At 55.1% G+C, this 20,894-nt stretch overlaps 2 protein-coding genes across 11 annotated transcripts in view; both read right to left on the bottom strand.

Moving 5' to 3' along the window:
- The window catches only part of LOC116942090 (aryl hydrocarbon receptor nuclear translocator-like), an 87,452-nt gene that overhangs the window by 22,945 nt on the left and 43,613 nt on the right, over positions 1–20,894 (bottom strand). For 9 of the 10 annotated variants that reach the window (XM_032953660.2, XM_076066898.1, XM_032953663.2 and 6 more), the window contains 6 exons: positions 17,919–17,995; positions 16,502–16,636; positions 16,309–16,383; positions 15,918–16,069; positions 6,398–6,479; positions 727–835 (listed from right to left, as the gene is read on the bottom strand). In XM_032953660.2, coding sequence (XP_032809551.1) covers positions 727–835; positions 6,398–6,479; positions 15,918–16,069; positions 16,309–16,383; positions 16,502–16,636; positions 17,919–17,995 — 630 coding nt within the window. Of the gene's footprint in view, positions 1–726; positions 836–6,397; positions 6,480–15,913; positions 16,070–16,308; positions 16,384–16,501; positions 16,637–17,918; positions 17,996–20,894 lie in introns of those variants that run through there. The other variant, XM_076066903.1, reaches the window with a different exon arrangement.
- On the bottom strand, positions 6,488–10,786 carry LOC142924443 (uncharacterized; the record flags this gene model as incomplete). The annotated part of the gene is made up of 1 exon (XM_076066936.1): positions 6,488–10,786. A coding segment is annotated over exon 1 (3,597 nt), but the record flags the coding sequence as incomplete, so codon positions are not given.

Below are 20,894 nucleotides of genomic sequence, written 5' to 3'. Positions count from 1 at the left end.
CAAGGTCCCCTCGGTGAGCTCCTCCAGCAGGCAAGGCTGCGTTGGCTGGGTCATGTAGCCCGCATGCCCAGCCACCGCATTCCGAAACAGCTTTTGTTCGGCCGGATTGAGGGGGCTAAACGGGCGCGGGACGGGCTAGAGAAGAGATGGAGTGATGTGGTACAGGAGGACATGGAGCTGAGTGGACTTGCCGATGACTGGTACCAGCGGTGTCAAGATCGGCCTCTGTGGAGGAGGCTCGTGAAGGATGCTACTGGGCACTTGGAGGCAGTCACCCTCCAACAACAACGGAGGGCGGAGGAGCGACGCTCACAACAACGAGCGGAGCGCCGGGTGGCTAAAGCACAGCAGTTTGGCACAGTAGGGGGCACAGGTGGTGCATCAGCCAGTCATCTCAGTCAGTCGACCCGTGACACTTGGGTCTGCCCCATGACCTCCTGCCAGTGGGCGTTCGACACTTCACGTGGCCTCAAGGTGCACATGGCCTGGCACAAGCGTCGTGGTGACGTCACCGCCACTTAGTGGCGAATGGCGGTTGTTGTTGTGTTGTGTGTGTGTGCGTGTGTACGTGCGTGTATGTGTGCATGTGTGCGTGTGTGCGTGCGTGTGTGCGTGTGTACGTGCATGTGTGCGTGCGTGCATGTGTGTGTGCGTGTGTGCGTGCACGTGCATGTGCATGCGTGGGTGTGTGCGTGTGTGTGTATGTGCGTGTGTGGGTGATCGTACCGGACGCCAGGCCACTGTACACCTCGGTGAAGTGAGGGTCTCGCTCCGGCCCAAACAGCCCCTCGCTCTTGTCCAGGATCTTGCTGTGCTCAGCCACGCTGCCCGCCACCTAGCACGGCCATCGCCGGCAACATACAGCAACAGTCAACAAGATACAGCAACAGTCAACAAGATACAGCAACAGTCAACAAGATACAGCAACAGTCAACAAGATACAGCAACAGTCAACAAGATACAGCAACAGTCAACAAGATACAGCAACAGTCAACAAGACACAGCAACAGTCAACAAGACACAACAACACTCAACAAGACACAACAACAGTCAACAAGACACAACAACAGTCAACAAGACACAACAACAGTCAACAAGACACAGCAACAGTCAAGAAGACACAACAACAGTCAACAAGACACAGCAACAGTCAACAAGATACAGCAACAGTCAACAAGACACAGCAACAGTCAACAAGATACAGCAACAGTCAACAAGACACAACAACAGTCAACAAGACACAGCAACAGTCAACAAGACACAACAACAGTCAACAAGACACAGCAACAGTCAACAAGACACAACAACAGTCAACAAGATACAACAACAGTCAACAAGATACAACAACAGTCAACAAGATACAACAATCAACAAGACACAACAACAGTCAACAAGACACAACAACAGTCAACAAGATACAGCAACAGTCAACAAGACACAACAACAGTCAACAAGACACAACAACAGTCAACAAGATACAGCAACAGTCAACAAGACACAACAACAGTCAACAAGACACAGCAACAGTCAACAAGATACAGCAACAGTCAACAAGACACAGCAACAGTCAACAAGATACAGCAACAGTCAACAAGACACAACAACAGTCAACAAGACACAGCAACAGTCAACAAGACACAACAACAGCCAACAAGACACAGCAACAGTCAACAAGACACAACAACAGTCAACAAGATACAACAACAGTCAACAAGATACAACAACAGTCAACAAGATACAACAATCAACAAGACACAACAACAGTCAACAAGACACAACAACAGTCAACAAGATACAGCAACAGTCAACAAGACACAACAACAGTCAACAAGACACAACAACAGTCAACAAGATACAGCAACAGTCAACAAGACACAACAACAGTCAACAAGACACAACAACAGTCAACAAGATACAACAACAGTCAACAAGACACAACAACAATCAACAAGACACAGCAACAGTCAACAAGACACAAAAACAATCAACAAGATACAGCAACAGTCAACAAGATACAACAACAGTCAACAAGATACAGCAACAGTCAACAAGATACAACAACAGTCAACAAGACACAACAACAGTCAACAAGACACAACAACAGTCAACAAGATACAACAACAGTCAACAAGATACAACAACAGTCAACAAGACACAACAACAGTCAACAAGATACAACAACAGTCAACAAGATACAACAACAGTCAACAAGACACAACAACAGTCAACAAGACACAACAACAGTCAACAAGACACAACAACAGTCAACAAGATACAACAGTCAACAAGACACAACAACAGTCAACAAGACACAACAACAGTCAACAAGACACAACAACAGTCAACAAGACACAACAACAGTCAACAAGATACAACAACAGTCAACAAGACACAACAACAGTCAACAAGATACAACAACAGTCAACAAGACACAACAACAGTCAACAAGACACAACAACAGTCAACAAGATACAGCAACAGTAAACAAGATACAACAACAGTCAACAAGATACAACAACAGTCAACAAGATACAACAATCAACAAGACACAACAACAGTCAACAAGACACAACAACAGTCAACAAGACACAACAACAGTCAACAAGACACAACAACAGTCAACAAGACACACCAACAGTCAACAAGACACAACAACAGTCAACAAGATACAGCAACAGTCAACAAGACACAACAACAGTCAACAAGATACAGCAACAGTCAACAAAATACAACAACAGTCAACAAGATACAACAACAGTCAACAAGATACAGCAACAGTCAACAAGATACAACAACAGTCAACAAGACACAGCAACAGTCAACAAGACACAACAACAGTCAACAAGACACAACAACAGTCAACAAGATACAACAACAGTCAACAAGATACAACAACAGTCAACAAGCCACAACAACAGTCAACAAGACACAACAACAGTCAACAAGATACAACAACAGTCAACAAGACACAAAAACAGTCAAAAAGATACAACAACAGTCAACAAGACACAACAACAGTCAACAAGACACAACAACAGTCACCAAGATACAACAACAGTCAACAAGATACAGCAACAGTCAACAAGATACAACAGTCAACAAGATACAACAGTCAACAAGGTACAACAACAGTCAACAAGATACAACAGTCAACAAGACACAACAACAGTCAACAAGATACAGCAACAGTCAACAAGATACAACAACAATCAACAAGACACAGCAACAGTCAACAAGATACAACAACAGTCAACAAGATACAGTAATAGTGAGTGAGCTTAAACAGATACAATCGGTACGCCATCAAACACTCGTGACCGCTTCATTCGATTGGCTGTGCTGGGTGGTGGAGGGCACCACTACATTGCGTGGCCACCAAGCCCCGGGGTCACTTATGAAGGAGAGAATGGTGGCCCATCCGGGCAGAGCTTCAAGTGTCACCCCCTCAGAGACGCAAAACCCGGAGACACACAACTCAGAACGTGGGAGACACAACTCACAAAGTGGGAGACACAACTCACAAAGTGGGAGACACAACTCACAAAGTGGGAGACACAACTCACAAAGTGAGAGACACAACTCACAAAGTGGGAGACACAACACACAAAGTGGGAGACACAACTCAGAAAGTGAGAGACACAACTCACAAAGTGAGAGACACAACTCACAAAGTGAGAGACACAACTCACAAAGTGGGAGACAAACTCACAAAGTGGGAGACACAACTCACAAAGTGAGAGACACAACTCACAAAGTGGGAGACACAACTCACAAAGTGGGAGACACAACTCACAAAGTGAGAGACACAACTCACAAAGTGGGAGACACAACTCAGAAAGTGAGAGACACAACTCACAAAGTGGGAGACACAACTCACAAAGTGAGAGACACAACTCACAAAGTGAGAGACACAACTCACAAAGTGAGAGACACAACTCACAAAGTGGGAGACACAACTCACAAAGTGGGAGACACAACTCACAAAGTGAGAGACACAACTCACAAAGTGAGAGACACAACTCACAAAGTGGGAGACACAACTCACAAAGTGAGACACAACTCACAAAGTGGGATACACAACTCACAAAGTGGGAGACACAACTCAGAAAGTGGGAGACACAACTCAAAAAGTGGGAGACACAACTCACAAAGTAGGAGACACAACTCACAAAGTGAGAGACACAACTCACAAAGTGAGAGACACAACTCAGAAAGTGGGAGACACAACTCACAAAGTGGGAGACACAACACACAAAGTGAGACACAACTCACAAAGTGAGAGACACAACTCACAACGTGAGAAACACAACTTACAAAGTGGCAGACACAACTCACAAAGTGAGACACAACTCACAAAGTGGGAGACACAACTCACAATGTGGGAGACACAACTCACAAAGTGAGAGACACAACTCACAAAGTGGGAGACACAACACAGAAAGTGGGAGACACAACACAGAAAGTGAGACACAACTCACAAAGTGAGAGACACAACTCACAAAGTGAGAGACACAACACACAAAGTGAGACACAACACAAAGTGGGAGACACAACTCACAAAGTGAGAGACACAACTCACAAAGTGAGAGACACAACACACAAAGTGAGACACAACACAAAGTGAGAGACACAACTCACAAAGTGAGAGACACAACACACAAAGTGAGACACAACACACAAAGTGAGACACAACACAAAGTGGGAGACACAACTCACAAAGTGAGAGACACAACTCACAAAGTGGGAGACACAACACAGAAAGTGGGAGACACAACTCACAAAGTGGTAGACACAACACACAAAGTGGGAGACACAACTCACAAAGTGGGAGACACAACTCACAAAGTGGGAGACACAACTCACAAACTGGGAAACACAACTCACAAAGTGGGAGACACAACACACAAAGTGGGAGACACAACTCACAAAGTTGGAGACACAACTCACAAAGTGAGAGACACAACACACAAAGTGAGAAACACAACTCACAAAGTGAGAGACACAACTCACAAAGTGAGAGACACAACTCACAAAGTGAGACACAACTCACAAAGTGGGAGACACAACACACAAAGTGAGAGACACAACTCACAAAGTGAGAGACACAACTCACAAAGTGGGAGACACAACACACAAAGTGGGAGACACAACACACAAAGTGGGAGACACAACTCACAAAGTGGGAGACACAACACACAAAGTGGGAGACACAACTCACAAAGTGGGAGACACAACTCACAAAGTGGGAGACACAACACACAAAGTGGGAGACACAACACAGAAAGTGAGAGACACAACTCACAAAGTGAGAGACACAACTCACAAAGTGGGAGACACAACTCACAAAGTGAGAGACACAACTCACAAAGTGGGAGACACAACACACAAAGTGAGAGACACAACTCACAAAGTGGGAGACACAACACACAAAGTGGGAGACACAACTCACAAAGTGGGAGACACAACTCACAAAGTGGGAGACACAACACAGAAAGTGAGAGACACAACTCACACAGTGGGAGACAAAACTCAAAGTGGGAGACACAACTCACAAAGTGAGACACAACTCACAAAGTGGGAGACACAACTCAAAGTGGGAGACACAACTCACAAAGTGGGAGACACAACACACAAAGTGAGACACAACTCACAAAGTGAGAGACACAACTCACAAAGTGGGAGACACAACTCACAAAGTGGGAGACACAACTCACAAAGTGGGAGACACAACTCACAAAGTGAGAGACACAACTCACAAAGTGGGAGACACAACTCACAAAGTGGGAGACACAACTCACAAAGTGAGAGACACAACTCACAAAGTGAGAGACACAACTCACAAAGTGGGAGACACAACTCACAAAGTGAGAGACACAACTCACAAAGTGGGAGACACAACTCACAAAGTGGGAGACACAACTCACAAAGTGGGAGACAACTCACAAATTGAGAGACACAACTCACAAAGTGAGAGACACAACTCACAAAGTGAGACACAACTCACAAAGTGGAGAAACAACTCACAAAGTGAGAGACAACTCACAAAGTGGGAGACACAACTCACAAAGTGAGAGACACAACTCACAAAGTGGGAGACACAACTCACAAAGTGGGAGACACAACTCACAAAGTGGGAGACACAACTCACAAAGTGGGAGACACAACACACAAAGTGAGAGACACAACTCACAAAGTGGGAGACAACTCACAAAGTGGGAGACACAACTCACAAAGTGAGACACAACTCACAAAGTGGGAGACACAACTCAGAAAGTGGGAGACACAACACAGAAAGTGGGAGACACAACTCAAAGTGGGAGACACAACACAGAAAGTGGGAGACACAACACAGAAAGTGGGAGACACAACACAGAAAGTGGGAGACACTAAGCTGCACCTGCGAGTGCTCGAAGCCCAGACCATCACGCCCCGGGCCCGACTCCAACTCGGCCGTTCCTCCTCCTTGCTGCAGCTGGCGGCTGCCGGAACCGGGCAGAGATGGGGGGAGATGGAGAGAGATGGGGGAGATAGGGGATAGATGGGGGGAGACCGGGTAGAGATGGGGGGAGATGGAGAGAGATGGGGGAAGATGGGGGAGATGGAGAAAGATGGGGGAGATAGGGGATAGATGGGGGGAGACCGAGGAGAGATGGGGGGAGATGGAGAGAGATGGGGAGAGATGGGGGAAATGGAGAGTGATGGGGGAGATGGGGAGAGATGGGGGGAGATGGGGGAGATGGAGAGAGATGGGGGAGAGATGGGGGAGATGGGGGGAGATGGAGAGAGATGGGGGGAGACCGGGGAGATGTGGGAGAGATGGGGGGAGATGGGGGAGATGGGGAGAGATGGGGAGATGGAGAGAGATGGGGGGAGACCGGGGAGAGATGGGGGAGATGGAGAGAGATGGGGGGAGACCGGGGAGAGATGGGGGACATGGAGAGAGATGGGGGAGACCGGGGAGAGATGGGGGAGATGGAGAGAGATGGGGGAGAGATGGGGGAGATGGAGAGAGATGGGGGAGACCGGGGAGAGATGGGGGAGATGGAGAGAGATGGGGGAGAGATGGGGGAGATGGAGAGAGATGGGGGAGACCGGGGAGAGATGGGGGAGATGGAGAGAGATGGGGGAGAGATGGGGGAGATGGAGAGAGATGGGGAGACCGGGGAGAGATGGGGGAGATGGAGAGAGATGGGGGAGAGATGGGGGAGATGGAGAGAGATGGGGGAGACCGGGGAGAGATGGGGGAGATGGAGAGAGATGGGGGAAGATGGGGGAGATGGAGAAAGATGCGGGAGATAGGGGATAGATGGGGAGAGACCGAGGAGAGATGGGGGGAGATGGGGGAGATGGAGAGAGATGGGGGAGATGGGGGAGATGGGGGGAGATGGAGAGAGATGGGGGGAGACCGGGGAGAGATGGGGGAGATGGAGAGAGATGGGGGGAGACCGAGGAGAGATGGGGGACATGGAGAGAGATGGGGGAGACCGGGGAGAGATGGGGGAGATGGAGAGAGATGGGGGAGAGATGGGGGAGATGGAGAGAGATGGGGGAGACGGGGGAGAGATGGGGGAGATGGAGAGAGATGGGGGAGAGATGGGGGAGATGGAGAGAGATGGGGGAGACCGGGGAGAGATGGGGGAGATGGAGAGAGATGGGGGAGAGATGGGGGAGATGGAGAGAGATGGGGGAGACCGGGGAGAGATGGGGGAGATGGAGAGAGATGGGGGAGAGATGGGGGAGATGGAGAGAGATGGGGGAGACCGGGGAGAGATGGGGGAGATGGAGAGAGATGGGGGAAGATGGGGGAGATGGAGAAAGATGCGGGAGATAGGGGATAAATGGGGGGAGACCGAGGAGAGATGGGGGGAGATGGAGAGAGATGGGGAGAGATGGGGGAAATGGAGAGTGATGGGGGAGATGGGGAGAGATGGGGGGAGATGGGGGAGATGGAGAGAGATGGGGGAGATGGGGGAGATGGGGGGAGATGGAGAGAGATGGGGGGAGACCGGGGAGAGATGGGGGAGATGGAGAGAGATGGGGGGAGACCGGCGAGAGATGGGGGACATGGAGAGAGATGGGGGAGACCGGGGAGAGATGGGGGAGATGGAGAGAGATGGGGGAGAGATGGGGGAGATGGAGAGAGATGGGGGAGACCGGGGAGAGATGGGGGAGATGGAGAGAGATGGGGGAGAGATGGGGGAGATGGAGAGAGATGGGGGAGACCGGGGAGAGATGGGGGAGATGGAGAGAGATGGGGGAGAGATGGGGGAGATGGAGAGAGATGGGGGAGACCGGGGAGAGATGGGGGAGATGGAGAGAGATGGGGGAGAGATGGGAGAGATGGAGAGAGATGGGGGAGACCGGGGAGAGATGGGGGAGATGGAGAGAGATGGGGGAGACCGGGGAGAGATGGGGGAGATGGAGAGAGATGGGGGAGAGATGGGGGAGATGGAGAGAGATGGGGGAGACCGGGGAGAGATGGGGGAGATGGAGAGAGATGGGGGAGAGATGGGGGAGATGGAGAGAGATGGGGGAGACCGGGGAGAGATGGGGGAGATGGAGAGAGATGGGGGAGAGATGGGGGAGATGGAGAGAGATGGGGGAGACCGGGGAGAGATGGGAGAGATGGAGAGAGATGGGGGAGATGGAGAGAGATGGGGGAGACCGGGGAGAGATGGGGGAGATGGAGAGAGATGGGGGAGAGATGGGGGAGATGGAGAGAGATGGGGGAGACCGGGGAGAGATGGGGGAGATGGAGAGAGATGGGGGAGAGATGGGGGAGATGGAGAGAGATGGGGGAGACCGGGGAGAGATGGGGGAGATGAAGAGAGATGGGGGAGAGATGGGGGAGATGGAGAGAGATGGGGGAGACCGGGGAGAGATGGGGGAGATGGAGAGAGATGGGGGAGAGATGGGGGAGATGGAGAGAGATGGGGGAGACCGGGGAGAGATGGGGGAGATGGAGAGAGATGGGGGAGAGATGGGGGAGATGGAGAGAGATGGGGGAGACCGGGGAGAGATGGGGGAGATGGAGAGAGATGGGGGAGAGATGGGGGAGATGGAGAGAGATGGGGGAGACCGGGGAGAGATGGGGGAGATGGAGAGAGATGGGGGAGACCGGGGAGAGATGGGGGAGATGGAAAGAGATGGGGGAGAGATGGGGGAGATGGAGAGAGATGGGGGAGACCGGGGAGAGATGGGGGAGATGGAGAGAGATGGGGGAGAGATGGGGGAGATGGAGAGAGATGGGGGAGACCGGGGAGAGATGGGGGAGATGGAGAGAGATGGGGGAGATGGAGAGAGATGGGGGAGACCGGGGAGAGATGGGGGAGATGGAGAGAGATGGGGGAGAGATGGGGGAGATGGAGAGAGATGGGGGAGACCGGGGAGAGATGGGGGAGATGGAGAGATATGGGGGAGAGATGGGGGAGATGGAGAGAGATGGGGGAGACCGGGGAGAGATGGGGGAGATGGAGAGAGATGGGGGAGAGATGGGGGAGATGGAGAGAGATGGGGGAGACCGGGGAGAGATGGGGGAGATGGAGAGAGATGGGGGAGAAATGGGGGAGATGGAGAGAGATGGGGGAGACCGGGGAGAGATGGGGGAGATGGAGAGAGATGGGGGAGAGATGGGGGAGATGGAGAGAGATGGGGGAGACCGGGGAGAGATGGGGGAGATGGAGAGAGATGGGGGAGAGATGGGGGAGATGGAGAGAGATGGGGGAGACCGGGGAGAGATGGGGGAGATGGAGAGAGATGGGGGAGATGGAGAGAGATGGGGGAGACCGGGGAGAGATGGGGGAGATGGAGAGAGATGGGGGAGAGATGGGGGAGATGGAGAGAGATGGGGGAGACCGGGGAGAGATGGGGGAGATGGAGAGAGATGGGGGAGACCGGGGAGAGATGGGGGAGATGGAGAGAGATGGGGGAGAGATGGGGGAGATGGAGAGAGATGGGGGAGACCGGGGAGACCGCGGGGGGGGGTGGTAGAGATGGGGTGAACATATGGACGTGCATAGAGGCTCCAGTTTGTGCAGAATGCAGCTGCCCGGATGATGGGGCGGGTTAGCCGAACTGAAGACATCACGGGTCACCCTCCGCAGCTCGCAATGGCTACCGGTCAACTTCCGCATCCAATTCAAGGTCGCTGCTCTTCAAACCTACGAAGCGCTGCATGGCTTGGCCCCCTATCTACCTCCAAAATCGCATCTCCCTCCAATCCTCAGGTACATCTCCATATATATACAGTGAGGGAAAAAAGTATTTTATCCCCTGCTGATTTTGTACGTTTGCCCACTGACAAAGAAATGATCAGTCTATAATTTTAATGGTAGGTTTATTTGAACAGTGAGAGACAGAATAACAACAAAAAAATCCAGAAAAACGCATGTCAAAAATGTTATAAATTGATTTGCATTTTAATGAGGGAAATAAGTATTTGACCCCCTCTCAATCAAAAAGATTTCTGGCTCCCAGGTGTCTTTTATACAGGTAACGAGCTGAGATTAGGAGCACACTCTTAAAGGGAGCGCTCCTAATCTCAGCTTGTTACCTGTATAAAAGACACCTGTCCACAGAAGCAATCAATCAAACAGATTCCAAACTCTCCACCATGGCCAAGACCAAAGAGCTCTCCAAGGATATCAGGGACAAGAATGGAGACCTACACAAGGCTGGAATGGGCTACAAGACCATTGCCAAGCAGCTTGGTGAGAAGGTGACAACAGTCGGTGCGATTATTCGCAAATGGAAGAAACACAAAATAACTGTCAATCTCCCTCGGCCTGGGGCTCCATGCAAGATCTCACCTCGTGGAGTTGCAATGATCATGAGAACGGTGAGGAATCAGCCCAGAACTACACGGGAGGATCTTGTCAATGATCTCAAGGCAGCTGGGACCATAGTCACCAAGAAAACAATTGGTAACACACTACGCCGTGAAGGACTGGAATCCTGCAGCGCCGCAAGGTCCCCCTGCTCAAGAAAGCACATATACACGCCCGTCTGAAGTTTGCCAATGAACATCTGAATGATTCAGAGGACAACTGGGTGAAAGTGTTGTGGTCAGATGAGACCAAAATGGAGTTCTTTGGCATCAACTCAACTCGCCGTGTTTGGAGGAGGAGGAATGCTGCCTATGACCCCAAGAACACCATCCCCACCGTCAAACATGGACGTGGAAACATTATGCTTTGGGGGTGTTTTCTGCTAAGGGAACAGGACAACTTCACCGCATCAAAGGAACGATGGACGGGGCAATGTACCGTCAAATCTTGGGTGAGAACGTCCTTCCCTCAGTCAGGGAATTGAAAATGGGTCGTGGATGGGTATTCCAGCATGACAATGACCCAAAACACACGGCCAAGGCAACAAAGGAGTGGCTCAAGAAGAAGCACATTAAGGTCCTGGAGTGGCCTAGCCAGTCTCCAGACCTTAATCCCATAGAAAATCTGTGGAGGGAGCTGAAGGTTAAAGTTGCCAAACGTCAGCCTCGAAACCTTTGTGACCTGGAGAAGATCTGCAAAGAGGAGTGGGACAAAATCCCTCCTGAGATGTGTGCAAACCTGGTGGCCAACTACAAGAAACGTTTGACCTCTGTGATTGCCAACAAGGGTTTTGTCACCAAGTATTAAGTCATGTTTTGCAGAGGGGGTCAAATACTCATTTCCCTCATTAAAATGCAAATCAACGTATAACATTTTTGACATGCGTTTTTCTGGATTTTTGTTGTTGTTATTATTCTGTCTCTCACTGTTCAAATAAACCTACCATTAAAATTGTAGACTGATAATTTCTTTGTCAGTGGGCAAACGTACAAAATCAGCAGGGGATCAAATACTTTTTTCCCTCACTGTAAAAGGCAAAGTTGTGTCTGTTCAAAATGTTTAGCATACTTCCCTACATACAACAAACTTGAAATTTGCCATGTGGGTACTTTCCAGACTGTACACTATGCAAAAATTATAAAAATACATTTGGGGGGGGGGGGGGGGGAGCTCAATAATGTATATATTTTTTGCACGGCAAGTGAGCTGTGACGTCAAATCTGTCATGTGACCCGCACATGTGGAAGTGTAACGCATTGCAGTGTAGTGGTTAGCGCGCTGTGTATGTGTCTGTGTGTCTGTCTGTCTGTGTCTGTGTGTGTGTCTGTCTGTGTCTGTCTGTGTCTGTGTGTGTGTCTGTGTGTGTGTCTGTGTGTTTGTCTGTCTGTGTCTGTGTGGGTGTCTGTATCTGTGTGTGTGGAAGCGTAACGCACTGTAGTGTAGTGGTTAGCACGCCACGCTACAAACCCGGCGACCCGAGTTCGATTACCGCTCACGGCCACCGCCGGTGATGATTATTTGAACCAGTCCTGGGCCTCCCCTAAGTCGACTAAGCCTCAAACGAGTAACTGCCGTGGTGTGTGAACATCGCCACTGGGGAGACAAAGGCGGTCGGGCGTGGTGGATCCAAGTCCCGGGCGAAGCCGGGTAGTACAGCTCGTTGTGTACAAACCGCTCCACGGGAACGGCGAGACTCCCCAGGCTTGTTCACCCGAAGCTGGGGGTGCACGGAGCCTGCTCCCGCACAGCCCCGAGCACGTGGCACTCCCCGCTGCCCGCCTGCCACCGGACGCTCGCAATGCGCCGAGCGCCTCTCAGTTCCGTGGTCTGTGCACGACGCACCGACTGATTGATTGAATGATGCACAAAGACAAAGATCCCCCGTACAGCAGAAACAAGACTGTCGGGGCAAGTGTTGTTAGCGAGTAGCACCTACGAATGCCGGGACGGCACACGAGGGGGTGGGTGGCCAGCACCACGCCCGACCGCCTTTGTCTCCCCCAGTGGCGATGGTTTTACCGGTTCAGATAATCGTGCACTGATGCCTACGTCACTTAGGGCGACATTGGCACGAGATATAAATAACGATTGATTGATAAGCACGTGTTAGCACAAGCACACAAATACTATACCACTGTGATCCCAGAAGGTAAGTGGAACTGAACTTATGTCAATGTCTCAATGGGAGATTGCCTGGGGAGAAGCAGGCGGTGTAGGCTTGGCCTACGAGGTGGCCAGGATCCGGTAATGCAACAATGGATTAATGAATCCACTTGCGTGGATCTCTTGAGCGTTACCCTCTGAGTGTTACCCTCTCTCAGCTGTTCAAAATTGCCTCTCTCTGGTTCTCTCTCTCTCTCTGGTTCTCTCTCTCTGGTTTCTCTCTCTCCCTCTGGTTCTCTCTCTCTGTGGCCTCTCTCTGGTTCTCTCTCTCTCTCTCTGGTTCTCTCTCTCTCTCTCTGGTTCTCTCTCTCTCTCTGGTTCTCTCTCTCTGTGGCCTCTCTCTGCCCGGTGACTCCTCACCGAATCTCTCCCGATGTGCACGCACGACGCTGTGAGCTCTCAGTCCATGCCCCCCCCCCCCCCGTACGAGCCCACACCACTGGGGCGTGGGTCATCCCGCATCCCAACGTGGCAGGGTCCCTCCCCCCCCTAGAAAGCGGTCGTAAGGCAGATGATGAGTGCCAGATGCAACAAATCACATTTGCAAACGTGATTGTCGTGTAGCTATGATCCTTACCCATGCATCGATAGTTCAGCTTTGATGTGCACTTATCGAGGGACTGTTGTGTTGTCTTGGTAGCTTGCCCAAGATTGCATTTGGGGTTGAAATATCGGCAGGAATGGATGTGCTTATGCGATGTTTTACTTAAATACTTTCTTCATTCAGTGACTCGCTTCGCTTTCCTACACTTTACACTCCGGTCGTATTTTTTGCATTGTCTGTTGTTGTAACGTCACAGCTCGTCGGATTTCTTCCAGTCTCAATCAACATTGTGATTCTCATTCCGTGTGAATGGGAGAGTGTGCGGGGCTTCGCGACGCCTCAGTTGCACGGAGGCCACGGGGCGGCCTTGGCCCCGCGAAGTTCAATTCCCATCCCCCCCCCCCAATAAATCTGAGCGGCACAATCGCAGGAAGCGACCGGCCCGGAGTCTCCCGGCCGCCGGCGTTGCGGCGGTGCTCCAAGCGTGAAACCGGGCCGCCGTCGTCACGGCAACCGGGCCGTCGTCGTCACGGCAACCGGCCGCCATCGTCACGGCAACCGGGCCGTCGTCGTCACGGCAACCGGGCCGCCGTCGTCACGGCAACCGGGCCGTCGTCGTCATGGCAACCGGGCCGTCGTCGTCACGGCAACCGGGCCGTCGTCGTCACGGCAACCGGGCCGTCGTCGTCACGGCAACCAGGCCACCGTCGTCACGGCAACCGGCCGGCAGTGGCCATGGCAACGGCCCGCATCCTCAGCAGCCGGGCCGGCGCGAACGCACGCACGCGGCGGAGCGGTCTCCGTGAGAACGAGCTCGTGGATCAGGAATCCCGCGGATCGCGACTCCGGGTGTTCCAGCGCGCCACCCCCAGACCACTCAACCACCCCCGATCCACTCCGTGGTCGATCTCAAGTCCACACACTCACACCTCTGCCTCTGCTCTCTCATCTCACTCTACGCCTCTCCACTCGCGGTCTCCTGCCTCTCCCCTTCGTTCTCGCTCTGCTGCATATTGTGGTGAAGGCTGAACGTCGTGGTGAGTGGGAGCTGAACATAGTGGTGAGTGGGAGCTGAATGTTGTGGTGAGTGGGAGCTGAACGTAGTGGTGAGTGGGAACTGAATGTTGTGGTGAGTGGGAACTGAATGTGGTGGTGAGTGGGAGCTGAATGTGGTGGTGAGTGCGAGCTGAATGTTGTGGTGAGTGGGAGCTGAATGTTGTGGTGAGTGGGAACTGAATGTGGTGGTGAGTGGGAGCTGAATGTTGTGGTGAGTGGGAACTGAATGTGGTGGTGAGTGGGAGCTGAATGTGGTGGTGAGTGGGAACTGAATGTGGTGGTGAGTGGGAGGTGAATGTTGTGGTGAGTGGGAGCTGAATGTTGTGGTGAGTGGGAACTGAATGTGGTGGTGAGTGGGAGCTGAATGTTGTGGTGAGTGGGAGCTGAATGCTGTGGTGAGTGGGAACTGAATGTGGTGGTGAGTGGGAGCTGATTGTTGTGGTGAGTGGGAGCTGAATGTTGTGGTGAGTGGGAGCTGCATGTTGTGGTGAGTGGGAGCTGAATGTTGTGGTGAGTGGGAACTGAATGTTGTGGTGAGTGGGAGCTGCCTGCTAGATGCAATTACGCCTCCAGGATCCTGCACCTACACCCGGACAGCACGAGGCAGCACCCCACCCCCCTCGTCCTCGTCTCCCGTGACCTCGTGACCCCGTCTCCCGTGGGTCGTACGCGCCACCCGATAGACAGAGCGAGGCCCAGCTCGGGCGCGGCGTGGAGGGCCCAGCACGGGCGCGGCGTGGAGGGCCCAGCGCGAGCGCTTCCTGCCATTGTGGCTCCAGCGGCCGAGACCGCGGCCAACTTTCCTCCCGCTCGCTGGGTCGCTGGCGTGTGGGCGGACGGGCGAGCGCGTGGGAGGGAGGGCGAGCGGGAGCGTGGGAGAGCGAGCGAGTGGGAGGCTGAGCAGGCACGGCAGGTGGGAAGGCGAGCGAATGGGCGTGGGAGTAGTGGGTGGCTGGGTAGCTGAGCGGGTGTGCGGGCGATCAGGGAGATTGAGGCGTGCGAGGGCAGAAGGGCGAATCTGCGCACTGCATGATGGGAGCGCAGACACGAGGGTGAGCGGGGAGCTGGGACGAGTGCAGAGTGTCAGGTAGGGGGTGAGCAGGCGGGGGCTCGGTGAGCAGTGGTCCCGCACGAGGGCACGGGTGAGAGGGTGAGGGGACAAGCGGAAGGCGTGCGGGTGTGCTCGTGGGTGAGCAAGTGGCCGTGTGCGTGGGCGGGCGAGTTAATGGATGAACTCGCGGGTGAGCGAGCAGACAGGCGAGCGAGAGGGCGAGCGGGCGGATGAGCGAGCGTGTGGGCGAGTGGAGGGAGCGAGCGGGCGCACTCACTTGACGTTGGTGTTGGTACATACGATGTACTCCACCTCGTCGGAGTAGGGGTTCTGGAATGTGAAGCTGCTGGTGCGGAGCCAGACCCACTCGCGGCCCTTGCTGCGGAACCGGAACATCACCGACAGCACCTGGCCCTTGAGCTTCAGCACCTGCACGCACGCACGCACGGCAAAAGGCCACAAACACGAGGCAAAGCTCCCCTGTGTAGCCTTAACAGACTTGTGGGGCAAGTGCCTTCCTTTTTTTCCCTTCCCCGCACCTCCGATTAGCACGGCTGCCTCTGTACGTTGGGAGAGAAGCTCAACATACATACGGCACGGGCACAAGTAGCACTGCTGCTGCTGCTGCTGCTGCCTCCGCTACTGTAGCTGCAGGAGCAGCGGCTCACCTGCTGGAAGCTGTCGCGCACGTGGCTCTGATCCTCCGGGTGGCAGAATCCGACGGGATCCTTGCCGAGCAGTTCCTGGCGCACAGCGCACGACATCGCCACCATCGCCGTCAACATGGCCATCGACGTCGTCGCGGTGGTGCGGCGTGTGCGGCGGTGCGACGCGACGGGGGGGGTGGGCACCGGTCCCCACCTGCGGCTGGTACCCCAGCACCCCGGAGCAGCGGTGGTCCACGAAGGTGAAGGCGCCGTCGATGTTGTGGCGGGAGATGAACTCGGAGGGCAGCGAGGAGGCCGCCATGTCCCCGCAGTTTGGCGAGCTCGTCACCTGCGCGCGTCAGTTAGGACTCCCTGGGTCACGACACTCCAGTGTACGTCACGTGAGCCCCCAGGGTACCAATCCTGTTACAGCATCACGACTCCACGCACTCCTGGACCCCAGGCTACAATCGCTCCTTCGCTCGCCCCCGGTGAACCACGCACCCCGCGTCTAAACTTCCAGATGTCATCACTGGAGACGGGCGGCGGCTCTCTGCCCCCCCCCTCCCACCTCCACCGCACAGCTGGCAGTCGGCTCCAGGGCGACGCGGCAACAGCCGCGATGCTCAACAGGAACAACAAAACACGCGTTGCAGCTCCGGGTCTGGGCGCGGGGCCGTTGTGCCGCGCGAGAGCTCTTGGCCCCTCTGCCCGGTTGCCGGGGCAGCAACCGGTTGTGTGAGCGCGCACCCCGCGAGGAAGCGACACGCTGGCATGGGCGCGCCCACGAGAGCCAGTGTCCGCGTGCCAGTGTGCCCGCGTGCCAGTGTGCCCGCGTGCCAGTGTGCCCGCGTGCCAGTGTGCCCGCGTGCCCGCGTGCCAGTGTGCCCGCGTGCCAGTTTGTCCGCGTGCGTGCGTTTGGCCGGATATGGGGGGCTAGAAGGGCGCGACGCGGGCTGGAGAAGATATGGAGCTGAGCGGACTTGTAGAAGACTGGTACCAGCGGTGTCAAGATCGGCTCGTGAAGGACGCTACTGGGCAGTTGGAGGCGGTCGCCCTACAGTAACGATGCAGGCAGAGGAGCGACGCTCACAACAACGAGCAGAGCGGATAAAATGCAGGCACAGTAGGAGGTGCAACTGGTGCATCTGCCATCCATCTCAGTCAGTCAACCCACGGGACCTGCAGGGTCTGTCCCGTGACATCTTGCCAGCGAGCCTTCGAGAATTCACGCGGCCTCAAAGTGTACACAGCCTGGCACAGGCCCCGTGGTGATGTCACCGTCACTTAGTGGCCAATCGCGGTTATTGGTTATTATTGGTGCGTGTGCGTGCGTGCGTGTGTGCTTTAACAGCTTGCACGGCGAGTTGCCAACAGTGCCACACGAAAGGAGTGGGGGGTTCACACCACATGGGCGGCGGGCACAGCATTGGCACAACGTGGGCACAACATCGCCGCCGGACAAGGGATGAAGACGCCGCCCCAGTGGGTGCCGGGGCACTTTGCACGAGGGCTTCAGTCCTCACTCAATATTTTCCGGGTCGCTTGTCGACTGGAGTAGGTGCCGCGTGACTATTAGGCACGGCCCATAGCGAGAGGTCTACTGGACGCGGTGCCCCGTCCGAATTCACCTGGAGGCGGCCGATGGCGACCAGGCAGTACTTGCTCCCTTGCGACGCCTCCGAGTCCTCCTCCGTCATGGTCATGCCTGGTGAGGAGGAGGAGGAGGGGGAGGAGGGAGGAGGAGGAGAGGGAAGCACCCCGTCACGCGTCGACGCCACGCGGAACGGCTCTCGCCTGCGCGGAAGGGAGGTGGCGCGCCTGTGCGTAGACACCTGGCGGAGGCCGAGCAAACCCGCTCAGAGCCGACAGATTCACACGAGATCAGGCGCTCGTGCCGCTCAAGTACAGCTCCATACCTAGCGTCGCTCCTCGGCTCCGCGTGGCGAGCGTGACTTGGGGGGGGGGGGCGACCGACACGGGAGGATGACTCACGGCGTGGAGCGCTCCTCTACATTTATCACGACGAGAGTTCCGCTCCGTGGCGGGGGAAAAACCGCAAAGCCCCCCGTGGCCGCACGAGGGCGCAGCGCTCGCAAGATCCTCGCCAACACGACGCGCCGCGCTGCCGTCGCTTAGCCCGGGAGGGATTCTGGAGACTCCACGCGATACGCCGGCCCTCTGCGCTCGCAAGCGCTGGCTCAGAGCCGTCCGCCGCTGACCGCAGCTGGCGCGAAAACCACAGGAGAGCGAACCACACTGTCCTGAAGCGGAAACACGAACACAGAAAAACACATTTGCGCGTAGAGCTTGGGTCGGGCTCGTCAGGCACCGTGCGCCATGTTTTGGCCGGGGACATCAAACCGGAGCGTTACCGCCACTGCCCTTGGCGGCGTGAGCCCCCCGTGATCGCACACGGGGTGGGGGGGGGGGGTCTGGTCTGGGGGGGCACCACGAGGGTCGCTCTGTCCGGCCCTCAGGCCGTGCCCCGCCAGGTGCCGGGACCTCCTCCGGGAGCTGTTGGGCACGCGGTGGACTCGGCCTCGGGGTGGGGAGCGGTGACGCAGCGCTACGAACCCGGGCGACCCCAGTTCCATTCCTGCTCGTGCCCAATAACAGCGAAGAGTATTTTAACAATCCCCCAGGTCGACTCAGGGGAAACAAAGGCGGCCGCGCGTGGTGTGACCTGCCCGCCCAGTGCTCGTGAACAGCATTTGTCGGTTTTTGCAGAAGCTCCCAGGACGCGTCATGCCTGACTGCCTTTGTTTCCCCAATGGCGGTGTTTACCACCACACTAGGTACCCATTTAAGGCCGAGTCGACGTAGGGGAGGCCCGGGTCTGCAGACGCCACTCATCACCGACGTTGCCCTTAGCTCCGAATTTAAATCGGGTCACCGGGTTCATTGCGCAACGTGCGAGCCGCTGCGCCAGACAACAACGACAACCGCCATTCGCCACTAAGTGGCGGTGACGTCACCACGACGCTTGTGCCAGGCTATGTGCACCTTGAGGCCACGTGAAGTGCCGAACGCCCGCTGGCAGGAGGTCACGGTGCAGACCCAGGTGCCACGGGTCGACTGACTGAGATGACTGAGATGACTGGCTGATGCACCACATGTGCCCCCTACTGTGCCAACCTGCTGCGCTTTATCCACCCGGAGCTCCGCTCGTTGTTGTGAGCGTCGCTCCTCCGCCCTCCGTTGTTGTTGGAGGGCGACTACCTCCAACTGCTCAGTAGCATCCTTCACGAGCCTCCTCCACAGAGGCCGATCTTGACACTGCTGGTACCGGTCATCGGCAAGTCCACTCAGCTCCACGTCCTCCTGTACCACATCACTCCATCTCTTCTCTAGCCCGTGCCGCGCCCGTTTAGCCCCCTCGATCCGGCCGAACAAAAGCTGTTTCGGCATGCGGTGGCTGGGCATGCGGGCTACATGACCCAGACACCAACACACAACAACACAGACAAAGATCCCCTGCATAGCCTTTACCAGACCGATGGGGCAAGTGCTGTTCACGAGAACCGATGAAGACCGGCACAGTGCACGAGGGGTGGTGTGGCCAGCACCACGTCCGGCCGCCTTTGTCTTGCTCATGTTTACCGCACCGGGTACACTTTTTTAAGGCCGAGTCGACCTAGGGGAGGCCCAGGAATGGTTAATTTATTCGTCACCGGTGTTGGCCGCGAGCGGGGAATCTAACTCGGGTCTGCTAGTTCGTAGCACAGTGCGCTAACCACTGCGCCACGGCTCCCTACACACGCCAACAAACACAGCTGCACACATCAACAGCAACACACACATACAGCACGTGTCCTCTGACAGGCACACACACCGCCACGCATCATGAGCTGCATTATTAAAATACGCACGTGTCTGTGCGCGCGCGCGTATGGGGAGCGGTGGTGCAGCGGTTCGCGTGTCGCGCTGACGAAGCCGGCGATCCGAGTTCGAGTCCCGATCGCGGTCCAAGGTCTCCCCTAGGTGGACTCAGCCTTGAAAATAAATAGTACCTGGTGCGATGTGTAAACCTCAGCACTGTGAAGTCAAAGGCGTTCGTTGAAGCATGGTTCTGTCCACACCAGCCCGTCGAGCGCTGTGCCGACCTTCATGGATGGCTACTCGCTAACAGCACTTTCCTCAACACCCTGCGTGAGCTATATGGGGTGTCTTTGTCTTTGTGTGTGTGCCTGTGCGGCGCACTATGAAACTATAAAACGTCAAAACAAAGTGACACGAGGCAGCATCGTCAGCTGCGGCGCCCTGGCAGAAAATCAGCAACATTCGCAACTATTCGGGCAGAGGGGAGAGAGGGGGAGCAGGGACGGAGGCGGGGGACGTGCGGAGGGAGAATAGAACGGGAGCAGAGAGACGGGGAGATGACGGGGGGAGAGACGGGGAGATGGGGAGCGAGACCGGGAAGGAGACGGAGAGATGGGGAGGGAGATGGGGGGAGATGGGAAGGGAGATGGGGAGGGAGATGGGGGAGATGGGGAGGGAGACGGAGAGATGGGGAGGGAGATGGGGGGAGAAGGGGAGGGACACGGGGAGGGAGACGGGGAGATGGGGAGGGAGACGGAGAGATGGGGAGGGAGATGGGGAGGGAG

The sequence above is a fragment of the Petromyzon marinus genome, chromosome 13 (genome assembly GCF_048934315.1).
Source record: "Petromyzon marinus isolate PM22_M1 ecotype Great Lakes invasive population chromosome 13, UKy_Petmar_22M1.pri1.0, whole genome shotgun sequence".
Lineage (NCBI taxonomy): Eukaryota > Metazoa > Chordata > Hyperoartia > Petromyzontiformes > Petromyzontidae > Petromyzon > Petromyzon marinus.
This window is presented reverse-complemented; position numbering and strand designations above follow the sequence as displayed.